The sequence below is a fragment of the Cervus elaphus genome, chromosome 14 (assembly GCF_910594005.1).
Source record: "Cervus elaphus chromosome 14, mCerEla1.1, whole genome shotgun sequence".
Classification (NCBI taxonomy): Eukaryota; Metazoa; Chordata; class Mammalia; order Artiodactyla; family Cervidae; genus Cervus; species Cervus elaphus.
In genome coordinates, this window is record NC_057828.1 from 34,549,312 (window position 1) to 34,563,246 (window position 13,935).

The following is a 13,935-nucleotide window of genomic DNA, read 5'->3' on the forward strand; positions in this document are numbered from 1 at the left end:
TCTGATAAGGACTAGGTTAAGATTACCTATTTCTAAAGAATTAGCCAATCAAATGAATAAGCAGTGTTTCAAGAGGCTTTGCTACTTCTCTTTGAAAATAAGCCATGTTAAAATACAAAGAGCATTTATTTGCACATATTATTAACCTATTTATATCTTTATATTTATGGCTCATTTATTGTCAACAAGTATATTGGGACCTTGCTTTTTATTCATTGTGATAATGTTCCTTTTAATTGGAGTATTTAAACTATTTACTTTTAGTATAGTTAATTAGTGGTATGGTTGAATTTATATTTACTCTTTGTTTTCTATTTGTTCTTTGTCTTTTTTCTTCTTTCCTGATTTCTCTGGGATATGATTTTTTTTAGTATTATCTCCACTATTAGCTTATGAGGAAGAGAAGAGGGAGATGATCAACATAACCCCCAAATTTCTAGAGTCTAAAACATGCAGAGAATATCTTAGTAAATTGAGCTTTATAGAATTGTAGGGTAGGGTATTCCAAAATTACTGTCTTAAGGGCTCATTTGTAAAAATATGATAGATTGCAATAAATAGGAATGAATGATCAGGTATATTTTCATAATAATATACCAGTTAGGATTGTATTTGTCATAAAGAAGCTAGGCTGAAGGGATTTGTAACTTAAGTAATTTAAAACAAAATACATTTTGCTTTCCTACATTACTTTTGATTCATTAACAGCTGATTTTGTTTTTTCTCCCTCAGTATTTGATTTTCATCAAGCAGCTGATGGTATCCAGGAACAACAGAGACAAGAACAAGCAGGAAAAAAGTATGTTGTGTTTTTTGTGGGTTTTTGTGGGTGGATGTGTGTGTGCAGTTTTAAGCATATCTAGTGTTTTTTTGTTTCAATTCTAGGCCAGAAGTTTAAGAAAAATAGCTATTAGACTATCCTGTTTAGATTTCAGAGAAAATCAGTAAGATCATGAAAATAAACATAAAGAAAATAGCATAAACAGAAAACACTCATAGTAACTTAATTCTTTGTGGTCAACTGACCTTAAGAACTGGATCTTTCTTTTCTAACTCAGAGCTTGTTTTGATCTATTTTTAAGTTTGGGTACCACAAAAAAGGGCATTGGCCCAGTTTATTCTTCCAAAGCTGCTCGGAGTGGACTCAGGATGTGCGATCTTGTTTCTGACTTTGATGGCTTCTCTGAGAGGTAACTATCTTGTATTTTGAAATGGAAAGAGCAAATGGATTTTTAGAATTTTTAAAACTCAATATGCAAATTGATAAAAATCTGTATTCTAGTTGATTCGTGGTGGTTGGCTTTTTCATTTCTTATGAAATACTAAAGTTATTTTGTATTACATTTGAATTGGTCCTTAATTTGAGATTAACTTCATGAAAATAACATGATGTCGATATCATATGAGTACCCCCAGAAAGACAAAGCCAAAATTATATTTAAGGATTGGGATTTAGAATGCTTTACTGAGATATAGACATGTTTCTGGGGGGATGTGACAGTGCTATGGTGGGGTCTCCATATCCTAGGGTCTTGATCCTCAGATTTTCAAGTTCAAAGACACTATTGTGTCCTTTCACCTAGAAATAATTAGGTTATCAGATACTTGTGAAATAACGTGTATCAAGCTCAGCTTGAAAAATAAGAATGCCACCTTGACATTTAATCACTGTAGATGGGAAACCTAATAATCATCAGAAAACTATATGGTGACTCAGTGATGAGTTAGTTGGTTTCATCTAATAAGAGCATCAAAGATCACTTGCTGTATCCGTTTCCAGTCAGCAGTTTGTCTGTCTGCATTGTCAGGGCACCTCTAGTGAGAATATTGGAGACCAGTTGCTAATGTCTGTCGCTGACTCTCCTAGAAGCATGATTTTAAACCATTCCCTTTTATCTTTCACAGAGAATAATATAATTAATTCAGATTTAAGTCTTGCAGTTACAGATTTGAGTCATTCCTTGCTCCTCCTGCCCCTCACACACATCACCTTAATTATATTGTTGATATTCCTATCAGTAAAAAATATTTTGAATGTATCATTTATTCATATGACTGACCTTAATTAGATTCTGTTTCTCAGAGTGTAACTTCATTTTGGGGATCGTTATTAAGACCACTTAACTCTAGAAATCATTTGAATAGAATGAAATTATTCAGAATATTTTAAAACAGAGCTAAGGTCTTGATTTATCTTTTTTCTCAGGTTCAAAGTTCTGGCTAACCAGTACAAATCTATATACCCTACTTTGGAAATAGACATTGAAGGTGAATTACAAAAACTCAAGGTAATGCTTTCTGACATTTATAATATTCTTCTTAAAACTTGTTTGCCAAAATAGCATCTAGATCTTTCATTCATTCAGTCTTGTATTAGGAACTGAAAATACAAGATTGAAGAACATGTGGTTAATAAGTGCCACACAGATATGTGTAAAGTATTATAGGTAAGAACTAGTAAAGTGAGTTTGTATTTTTAAGTCTAAAAGTATACAGGCCTAAAAGGACGTGGCATGTTTGAGTAACTTTACATGATGTGGCTTTAACAAAACATCCAGTGGGGACCAGGGAGCAAGAATAAAGTACTTGAAAAGGAGCCTGACAGGCTACAGTGAATGAGGTCACAAAAAGTTAGACAAGTAGGAACTAAATCACAAGTCTTGTGTTGATCTTATATGTAGTAATAGGAAGGTTAGCTACTCAATAATTTTGAGCAGAAAAAAAGGACTAACTTTGTATTATATAAAAATCACTCATAAGCATTTGGAGGATAGATCAACTAAGGGACAAGTGAGAGATGATAACTTTTAAAGCTAACCAGCACATTTAGGACTGATACCCCAAAGGGTCAGTTTCTTTAGCACTGTGCTCTTTAGAGACAGAAGGTGATTGACCAAAAGTTAGGACCACAGTTGGTGCCTAAGTTAGTCAGTAATCAAGTTGCCTATCCTTTCCACCCTTCCATTCCTCCAAAATCTTTGGAGTTTCCAGCTGCTTCCTTTGTGTCTGACTATTACTCTTTCTTTCCTGTGAATAAGTATGACATCAGCTCCAGAACTGAATAGGAATTTACATACCTTATATGTCATTTTAGAATTGTAGCAGACCTTAGGTCTGCCTACTCACTGAATTTCTTTTGAAAAAGTGACCTTCAAGGGACAGTGTGAATGTTAGTTACTTGGATTTCAGCATATTGATTGTTGCTTAGAATGGACTGCCACTTTGTTTTCATTCTGTCATGCAACAAGTATTTTAAATTTATTAGTAGCAACTTAAAAATATTTACATGCTAATAAAAGGTGTATCTTTTCAATTCTATTTTATGCATATTCCATATAAATGTAAAGTAGATGAATAATAATGACCAGAATTAGGTAAGAAGATTTTTAATAGGTGATGAACAGTATTCCCCCATTATCCTTGGTTTTGCTTTTTGTGGTTTCAGTTTCCTATGGTCAGCTGCGAAACAACTCTCAAGTTTTAAACTTGAGACTTTCTGAGTAGTGTGATGAAACCTCTTGCTGTCCTGCTCCATCCTGCCCAAGACATCAGTCATCCCTTTGTCCAGTGCGTCCTGCCCGTTAGTCGCTCACTGGCCATTTCACTTGCCAGATTGACTGTCCTGGTATCACAGTGCTTATATTCAAGTGACCCTTTTAACTTACTGATGGCCCCAAGGTACAAGAGCAGTGATGCTGGCAATTTGGATACACCAAAGAGAAACCATACAGTGAAAGTTCTTGACTTAATAAGGAAAGAGAAAAATATGCTGTGGTTGCTAAGGTCTACAGTAAGAATAAGTCTTCTATCCATGAAATTGTAAAGAAGGAAAAAGAAATTTGTGCTAGTTTTGCTGTTGCAAAAGTGTAACAGTGTGTTACATAATTTTTATTATAGTATAACGTCATAAGTGTTCTATTTAATTATTGGCTATTGTTGTTCATCTCTTGCTGTGCCTCATTTAAAAATTAAATATTATCATAGGTATGTATAGATAGTAGAAAACACAGTGTAGGTGGAGTTTGGTAATGTCTGTGATTTTAGGCATCCCCTGGGGGTCTTGGAACATATTCCCCTAGGCTATGTGGGGGATACTGCTGTATGTTGAACCGGGACTTTAAGGAACGTGATGAATGGTACAGTCATTTCAGGCATTAAAAAAAAAGGACTAAAACAGGAAGCAGCATGAGACTGGGGACTCGAGCCAGAGGGGGATTATATGTCCATCAGTACATATAACATACTCAGTGAGTCATGAGTGGATCTTGGAATTTCCATACTGGTCTGGCTAAACATTTAAACATGGTTGAAACTAGATTTTATTGCAGTTATACTATAGGCCTTGGGGGAACTCTTGTTTATATTTTTAATTGAATTTCTAGAATTAAGCAGTATTATTAATACTTTAAACATGTTTTGAGAAAGTTTTATCATGTTTATGTGAGTTAGTATTTGATATTACTAGTAATACTGCTAAGGTATTTTACTGTAATGGAATACAGTGGGAAAAGAATATTAGTAATCAATTATTGACGCTTGCTTGGCAATGTCACTGGTGGCCTTCACAACATTTTGAGAAAGACTTTAATGCACTAATGGTTATATGGACTCTAAGTGCTGCTTTTTTAATACCTACAAAATATAAAAGCACAATATTCAGTTCTTTTTATTTTCCTAAAAACTGGTATATGAAGTATGAGTACTGGGCAGTTCAGAAGATTGTTACCATTATTTGCAGTGAGGTTGAAGTAGAACCTTTGAATTTCATTGTATCTCTACTTCTCTTCAAATAGTGTCTCTTTTCTGGTTCTGGAGAATCAGCATGAGAGACCAAAGCCATGCCAAATATTGCAATAGGGTGAGCATTGTCACCAATCCCTTTCTCCTTTCCAGTTGTCAGTTTTCACTGTCAAAAGTTGGGTAATTTTTACTCAGATAGTTTACATTGTAAATTTATTAGTATACATCGAACTTGGTTTTTGTCTTTGTATATAGGGTTATATGGAAAGGATTAAACCAATGGTGAGAGATGGAGTCTATTTCCTGTATGAAGCTCTCCATGGACCACCAAAGAAAATCTTGGTAGAAGGTGCAAATGCAGCACTACTAGATATTGATTTTGGTAAGTGAGATACAACCCACGGGGGGCATAACTGAGCCCTAAATTGCTTAAGATATGCATAATTAATGTTAGCATTAAAGGATTTTAGAACAAGGCTTTTTTGCTTGTATATTCAGGAATGATGCAAGTTTGTCATCTTATCCTAACCCTTTTTTTAAAAAAGGAATATTTTATGTTTTGCAGTTCATTAGAAAAATGAAATCACTCTTTGGGTCAATGGGATTTTTGTTGCTTGGTTTATAGCAATTCCAGACTGTATTTCATTGGAACTGAAAGATGATTAGATGAATTCTGTGAAAGAACCTATAATTCAACCTTTTAAAAACTATCAAGAGCTAATAGTATACATTGTTACTGAGCATACACATCCTAAGATCTATGGAAGTCTGTTTAATTAGTTAATTAGAGTTCCCTGGATGAGAGATTCTGAGTTTAAAAATTTAATGCTTATCATCTTCAAACTTTGTTGACCTTTCAAGCTAAAGATGATCTCTCAGTATAAGACTGATTGTTCTCAGCTGTTACTAACATTTCATTGACTTTTGACTCCAAGTAAGCCAATTCAGGTGTATTTCTATACAGTAGGTACATATTTTTGATACCATAATATGCCTGTCCAATCTGGAAAGAAAGCAGTGTCTAATTAGCATAGGGGATAGTTCAAGAATGAAGAGGATCTTGGGGTCAGAGTTGGAGGGGATAGGAAGTACACCTTTGCTTACTCTTGTCATTTCTGGGGTTTATTCCCTGAAGAGAGATCAAAAGGTCATAGAATGTTGTAATACCACAGAATTCTTAGTGTACTCTTGTCACTCCAGGCTGCTGGGGTATCCGTATCAAGGGAGTAAAGTAACTTTACTCCTGTTTTAAATTAACAGGAAAGTATAAAATATAAATCTACATAGTAGGATAACACCAGAGTTTTGGCATTAAATTAGGTGAGAACCTACTGGACAGAACCGAGTAACTGCATGTACTCAAGGAGCATCTGTAGTATAGCACTGCAGCTAAAGCATAACCACCTATGTTTTTATCTCTGCAGACAAAAAGAATCAGGAATAAAACATCGAGGCTTTGAAAGGGTGGTTCCATAAGTCTGTCAAATACCTAGAATATACTCAAATGCAGAACTTTAAAAAATAGCGTCTATCATTTGTGTATATTTTACTGTTTGTTTCTGTTTTTAGGAACTTATCCTTTTGTGACCTCTTCAAACTGTACAGTTGGAGGTGTGTGTACTGGTTTGGGTATGCCCCCTCAAAACGTTGGAGAAGTGTATGGAGTTGTGAAAGCTTATACAACTAGAGTTGGTATTGGTGCCTTTCCTACAGAACAAGACAATGTAAGCCTGTTTCTCAGTAAATCTGATTCAAAAGTTTGAAAATGAAAAATCATGCCTTTTTCTTAATGAATTATTGTCTTTTATGCATTTCACTTAATTTGCAAGATTAATCAGTGCAACTTTAAAGAAAATTACATATACCTTTATTGTTAGTGGTAATAGATTGGCAACAAAAGGAGAGAGATTAGTGGGCACTTAAAGGTAACTGTAATTGCAGGCAAGTGAAGGTGGGTTACGAAGGGGATTAAGATAGTAGAGGAGGGAGAATTTAAAAATAACAGGTATCTTTCACCAAGAGCTTATTAGGAGTCAAGGTTGAGGAAAGTGACCTCCAGACATTGTCTAATCATAGCCCACTCTTTACTTTGTGGTGACCTCAGGCCAGCCACTGTTTAATTGCTGTAAACTTAGAAGCTCTTTTTATCCTCACAACAACTCTGGGAGCTGGGTGCTGTTACCATCCCTATTCTACATATGGGGAAACTGAGGCCTGGAGAACTGAAGTAACTGCCTCAGGCCACACAGATAGACAAGGCTAAAATTCAAACCTGATAAAGCAGGATTTTAGTTGTAATTCCGTCAGAATATGTGTGATAATGAAATGATGGCTTTAATCAGAAAGGTGTAAATTAAGGAATAGATAGATGATAGATGGGAAAATTAGGTTGTAGGGAGTGGCTGTAGCTTAGAACTTTGAGCATTGTTTTGAACCTTAATTTTCTTCGAAAGGACATTGTGGTAGCAACTAGTAGATGGGAATTTGCCTTATGGTTTTCAGGAAAATCATCAAACTACAGTTCTTAGAACAAATTGGCCTAACTTATCTATTTTAGTAAATATTTATTAGCAGCTTAGTTTTTAATATGCAATATTTATAATTTTTATGTTAATCCAAATTTTTAGAAGTTATCTATATAATGTAAAAAAAAAAAGGTTGGTCTTAAAATAGTGGTTAAAAAATAAAGTCAAAAGTGGATGTATTTCAAATAGTGCCTCCTTCACATAAAATCTATCTCTGAAATTGTTCCTTCCAACTTATTTTTTCTGAAAGACGTTTATCTCTAAGAAACTTTATGCCTTGTTATATGATCTACTAGATTTAGAGTGCTGGTATTCTAATCCTAAAGTTTTATTTTCTGTTCTTTAGGAAATTGGAGAATTATTACAAACAAGGGGTAGAGAGTTTGGTGTAACGACAGGAAGGAAAAGAAGATGTGGCTGGTTGGACCTTGTTTTGCTCAAATATGCTCATATGATTAATGGATTTACCGCGTGAGTATTCTTAGAAACACTTATTTCATAAATGACAATTCATGACCACAGGTTAAATTTTGTGGAGTGCAAACTTGAGGTAGTGCACTAATACAAAAATTTCACTCTTTAGATTCCAAATGAAATTGCAGTTCAGAAGTAGACCAAAGTACAGGGGAGGGGTGCATCAGGAGAAAGACCCTAGTTTTTCTCCCTAGACACCCAAGGTTGGGAGAGAAAATCGTGATACTCTTACATGCATATAAGTTTAGAGGGAAGTAAGACAGGCAGGTAGAAAGGTGAGTAGGTAGACAGATGGAGCAACATAAAGTATGTATATCAGAGGGGAGGCAATGTAACTGATTTAATGGATAGGCATCTTGATTGACATCTGACTTCTGGATTCAAATATCAGATCCATACATTATGCTATGTGACTGTGGGTAAGTTAATCTTTCTGTGCCTTTTTCATCATCTTTAAAATCTAAATAATAGTACTGTCTACATCACAGGGGTATTTTGAAATCTAGACGAGAGTATATAGCATGCTGCCTGGCACACTAAAAATGCCCAGTAAAAGTTGCTCTTAATACTGATGTTTACACATAATAAATTAAAAATGTATTCATGTTTGTGTTATTCAGGCTTAACTTTTAGCAAATATTAGAGTAAAGGATAAAAAATAATCTGTAGGCAAGAATCTCAGACCTAGTGTTTTATCTCATTTCTATAGATTTTCCTAGAAAACTGTTTTCCAGTCAATTTATTGGGAGAATTTGATGTGTTATGAAGAGATCCTCCCTCTCCTTTGACAATTTCTGACCAGAAGGGTAATGTTAAAGGAGAGTGAAGAAATGAGGATTGATCGCATATGTGTATATATCGTACAGGTATCTTGTCATTCACGTGGAACAGTCAGTTTTGCTGTGTCAGCCACAGAATGCATCCTTTGCTCCAGGCAGCCCTATCTGGATATGTATTAGTTGATCCTGAGAAACTAAGCGAGAGGATGTGGATCTATCAATCAGTGAAGATCTGTTACAGTTATAAGAAAAGTGACTCACTAGTAGATCAGTTAAGTCATTGTTTTTAATAGAGGAAAATATATCCATGTATTGCCCTGTAGTGTTTTATGTGTGGTGTGCTTTAAAATATAATTCTAACCAGTTTTCAGAATTGCTTTGGAACTTTTAGCTTTGTATGAATTCTCCTTTACTTCTTCATCAAGTTGTTAACATCTCCTTTTCTTCCAAAATTAGGTTGGCACTTACCAAATTGGATATTTTGGACATGTTTACAGAAATCAAAGTTGGAGTTGCATACAAGTTAGATGGTGAAATTATACCTCATTTTCCAGGTATTCTTTTTTAGGCTGTGTATAAAGAGTATTATTAGGTGTATGTATCAGAGCAATTCATAAAACTCTTTTGTATAATTTTATGACATACAGCCACAGACTTGAAATGCCCTTTGGGAACAGTGCAAGTATACTCACAGCATTTGTTTCATGTTGCTGTGGATTTGGGTGCTGTGTCATGACAAGCTTGTGTTCACACCTGAAACGGGAAAGAAGAGACGGTACCACTGGGCCCAGTTACGCTGCTCCTGAATCTTATCTTCCCTACTCTGAAAGTAACCTCTCTGTAGGCATTCCTTGAGAAATGTGAGATAGGACAAAAGAGCCCTGCTTGTCAGGGTACGCAGGCTCTTAATACATTAACCCACTGTGTCCTTCAAGCTATAGGAATGATTTTTTTCTAACCTATGTGTCTAAAGTAGATGGATGTAAAGAGATTTCCTACTAGAGCCAGTGGGTTTCTTCAGGCATATCTTTAGTTATATGAGTTCTTCAGTTACCCAGAAAGTTCCAAAAATGTTTCCATTTTCCAGAAATAGAAACTGTTAAATTGTTTAGTCATTCTGGAAGACTAAGAATATGTCAAATGAAGGAATATTGACTAGCTTAATGGAACTTGGTAGACTGGTAGGTTTTTGACCAGTCCTTGGGAATTGAGAACTGCGAGTTCTTAGAAGCATGTTTAAAGTCATTATTTGTTAGCTGACATCTGGGCCATCTCCAGTTTGATTTCTTCTGACTATTCTTTTCCTTGATTGTGGATCACTGTGTCTGTGTCTCATGACTTTTGGTTGAATATTGTACATTGTGCATAATATGTTGTAGAGACTTGGATTCTGTTATCTTACTCTGAAGAGTATTGGTTCTTGTTTTAGGGGACAGTTGAATTACTGTCTTGTCATCCTGAACCTCGTATAGCTTGGTTTTTTTATACTTTGTTCGTATAGTATATGGAGAGTACAAGGTGTTTCCCAAATCTCTCTAACCTAGTGTGAGACAGTCTCCAAATTATCTCTGTGGGTCTTGGCAGAACTTAGTTTTAGGCTTTGTTGAAGGGTGAATGGGGGTTGGTGGGGAGCGGGCAGGGTGAGGGAGAGTCTGTAGTAGATTTCAAGCTAAAGTTTGGTTTTTACCTTTAGTGAACAACCTTTCTGTTGTCTCAGCTGGATGCCAGGAGAGTTAACAAGGTATAAAGAGATCTTTCCAACCTGGCAGTGCTGGAGCTCCAATGTACCCTGTCCCTTCCCTTTCACCAGCACTGCTTGACCTCTAGAATCTTTGTCCCACTCAGCTATGTGACAGCTGCTATCTGATAAGCCTCCCGTGGGACCATGTGTGTATGGTTGAGCTTTAGCCATGGTACCTTCACACCCATTTCTGGGGGAGGAATACCGTCTCTATAGCTCTCTCCTCTCAGGTGCTTGCCCTTGATGATTCTAGCTGCTTCAGCTTTCCTGAAATCTGATATCTATGTTCTCAGGTCAGTGGGACCCCCATTCCCTACTGACTCCAGTGTCCTGACCTTCCTTGATCAAGAAATTGCCCCTGGCAGAGAGTTAAGTAGTTTCAGGAATTGCTTGAGTTTTCTTCCTCTCAGAGACCACAGTTTGTATTACCTATTGACCACTGCCTGGAAACAGTTGTCATGTATTTCGTCCAGTTTTAGTTATTTATGCTAGAAAACAGAGAAGGCAATGGCAACCCACTCCAGTACTCTTGCCTGGAAAATCCCATGGACGGAGGATCCTGGTGGGCTGCAGTCCATGGGGTCACTGCAAGTTGGACATGACTAAGCGACTTCACTTTCACTTTTCACTTTCATGCATTGGAGAAGGCAATGGCAACCCACTCCAGTGTTCTTGCTTGGAGAATCCCAGGGACGGGGGAGCCTGGTGGGCTGCCGTCTATGGGGTCGCACAGAGTTGGACACGATTGAAGCGACTTAGCAGCAGCAGCATGCTAGAAAAGTTCATCTAGAACCATATGCTCCATCATGACTGAAAGGAGAAGCCTCCCTGAGTCTCTTGATTCTCTGTGGTCTGTCACAAGCAGTGTAACTTAGTGTGGTTCATCACTTTCTCTAAGTGTCCACAAACATTCCTAACATGATACATTTTCATTGTGCCATGGATCATAGGAGAGAACTCTCGTATCCATATATTCTCTTATTAAACTTTTTATTCCACCACTTGCAGAATCCTTTCATCCTGTACCTTTAGGATCCAGTTCTGTACATACTCCTTTTGCTCCTACTGGTAAATATTGACTCAGTCCTACAGATCCTTCAGAATATATTTCCTCTCCTTTAGCAGGCCCTGTGACTCCTTGGCCAACTTACGTTTGCATGTCAGGAGAGGAGGCCCTGAGAGGCTTCTGCATCATCCTCAAGCCAAGGGAAGCCTCAGCCATTCTGCAGGCCATCAGCGAATCTATAGAAAGATTCAGCCAGATGTCTCAAAAGTCTCAGGGTTCCAGTTTTTCTCAAACAGGATCTGGCCTTGTAGCAGATTTGCTGGATTTGAGCGTTCAGCTTTCTCTGGAGCTCTGCCATCTGTATGATTGAGTCCTAAGCCTGATCCTCAGCTCTTCCTGCTCTTCGCTGTAGGAGATGAGATTCTCTCTGGGTGTTTTCATTACCCTTTCATTGTCTTTGTCCAGTTCATGAACAGTGTCCATCTAGAGCCGTTCAATCCCAGTTTCCCTTCTGCTCATTGCCAGTGCTTTGCCTCCCACCACGGCATCCCAGTTCACCTCCCGTGGACAGTTGTACTACTAGAACATGCCAAAGACTGGACTCTCTCTATCACTAGCAATTGTCCTCATTGCCAGCCAGCTGGCCAGTGATCCAGCTTCAAGATCCCATTCTAGAGCCTTCTTCCTCAAGGCCACTCCTGGCACAGTTGTCTTACTTTTGGTTCCCTGCGAAACAGACTATGATACAGAGATGTACGTGTAGGTAGTTTGTTTGCAAGTGCTCTGAGCAACAATGTCTGTAACGAGGGGGAGAGAAGAAGTAGGATTAAGCAGAAGTTGAACTGCCAAGAAGTTCCATGAAAAACCCTCAGTTGGTCCCATGGGGAACTCTGGGACTAGACTAGTCCTCCAGACTAGTCCCAAGTTAAGGTAAACAGGCAGGTCCTTCATATCCCCATTTTGATTCGTCAGTATGGGCTGCTCCAGGGAGACAGCTGAGGAGATTCTGAACTGTGCGTTCTCAGCAGGCAGTACTCCCGTAGCTGGGGAATTAGCGTGTGAGTCCTGAAGAGGGAAGTCTGGACAGTGTACCAGAGCATCCACCATACTACCTCCAGTCAAGGACACTATATTCTTGTTTTAGTACGTTTTTGGCTTCTATTAGGGAATATGGAGAAACTGGTTAGGTGAGATAATGAAGAAATTTTCCTCCTAAGTCTTTGTATACAGTCACAAAAACAATAGAGGATTTCCCACGTGAGAGCATGTATGCAAGCCTTCTTTCTGTGACATTGCTGCCATTATACAGATCCATAGCCCCCAGTCCATAGTATGGAAGTCTAAAAAGCTCTGAAAACTGAAAGTTGTTAAGTTTGGCACCAAAACTCATTTGACAGGAAAACCTGACTTGAACTGATGTTAGAATTAATAATACTACCCACTTAGAGTGAATAATCCTATTGCTGCAAAAATGTTTGATTATGAAATACTAGATGTTATACTTTTCTACCTCCCTAAATTCTGAAAAATTATAAATTTCAAAACATTACCTGGCTCCAGTGTAAGAGATTGTGAACCTATGATGTATTAAAAACTCATTTGACAATAGGCAGTGTACACCATGGGCATATATATTTATTCTTTAACTTTCAGCAAACCAAGAAGTCTTAAATAAAGTTGAAGTTCAGTATAAGACTCTCCCAGGATGGAACACAGACATATCAAATGCAAGGACTTTTAAGGAACTACCTATTAATGCACAAAACTATGTTCGATTTATTGAAGATGAACTTCAAATTCCAGGTAAATATACTTTATGAACAACTATTTTTTCTACTTTTGATTTCAGCTATCTTTGAAATAGGATAAAAAACAGATTATTTCTCTGTAGAGTGCTTATGATTTGCACAGATGCCCAGGAAAAAATAAAATATCTTTCTCTAATCCTTCACATGCCTCAAGACAATATATTACCTCTCACCCTTTTTGATCCTGTTTTTAATTCTGTTAGTCTTTTTTTTTTTCTTTTTGCCCTATGACATTCATTCTTATTCCTTTCTCCCTCTTAATAATAAATCCTTGTGTCTTTACCACCATCAAAACTGGTTTGTGATTTTTTTTCCACTTGAGCTTAAGCTACCCTTGAGAGTTGATGAAGTTTCTTGACTAGATATTAGGAAATAATAGATGCAGAAAATAGGAAATCCAACTTGGAAAAAATGAAAGAATAAAGAGTAAAACTTCTTTATTTAAAAAAAAAAAGTAAGCTGGCCAAAGAGTGAGACATAGCTAAATTATGGCTATGAACTAGTTATGTGAAATCTCTCTTTTAAAACATTGCTTTTTCCCCTTTGGTGCTGTTGGAGATTTCAGAGACAAAAGGTAGAGTGGAAAATATCCTCTGTATAAAATCTATTATGCACTTAACCTGATTTTATATTGTTGATTATATTTGTGGTTCATCTCCAAACATGAATCTTGTTTTCCATATTGCTAGCTGTGTCTCCCAGCTTGATATTAAATCTTATAAGCATGTTTGCTCATTGTACTTACTCAACGTCTTTTGAAATATAAAAAGCAGTTAGTTTAACAATGACATCTGTAAAATGCCATAAAGGTTTGCCCATGTAGTGCGGATGAGGAGAGATTCCCCTAGACTGGTACAGTAGC

At 36.9% G+C, this 13,935-nt stretch overlaps 1 protein-coding gene across 1 annotated transcript in view; it reads left to right on the forward strand.

The window, feature by feature from the left end:
- Window positions 1-13,935, forward strand: part of ADSS2 (adenylosuccinate synthase 2) — a 32,329-nt gene that overhangs the window by 16,794 nt on the left and 1,600 nt on the right. The window contains exons 5-12 of the mRNA XM_043923804.1: window positions 733-799; window positions 1,083-1,190; window positions 2,207-2,288; window positions 4,996-5,122; window positions 6,310-6,464; window positions 7,612-7,736; window positions 8,975-9,072; window positions 12,919-13,068. Coding sequence (XP_043779739.1) covers window positions 733-799; window positions 1,083-1,190; window positions 2,207-2,288; window positions 4,996-5,122; window positions 6,310-6,464; window positions 7,612-7,736; window positions 8,975-9,072; window positions 12,919-13,068 — 912 coding nt within the window. The remainder of the gene's footprint in view (window positions 1-732; window positions 800-1,082; window positions 1,191-2,206; window positions 2,289-4,995; window positions 5,123-6,309; window positions 6,465-7,611; window positions 7,737-8,974; window positions 9,073-12,918; window positions 13,069-13,935) is intronic.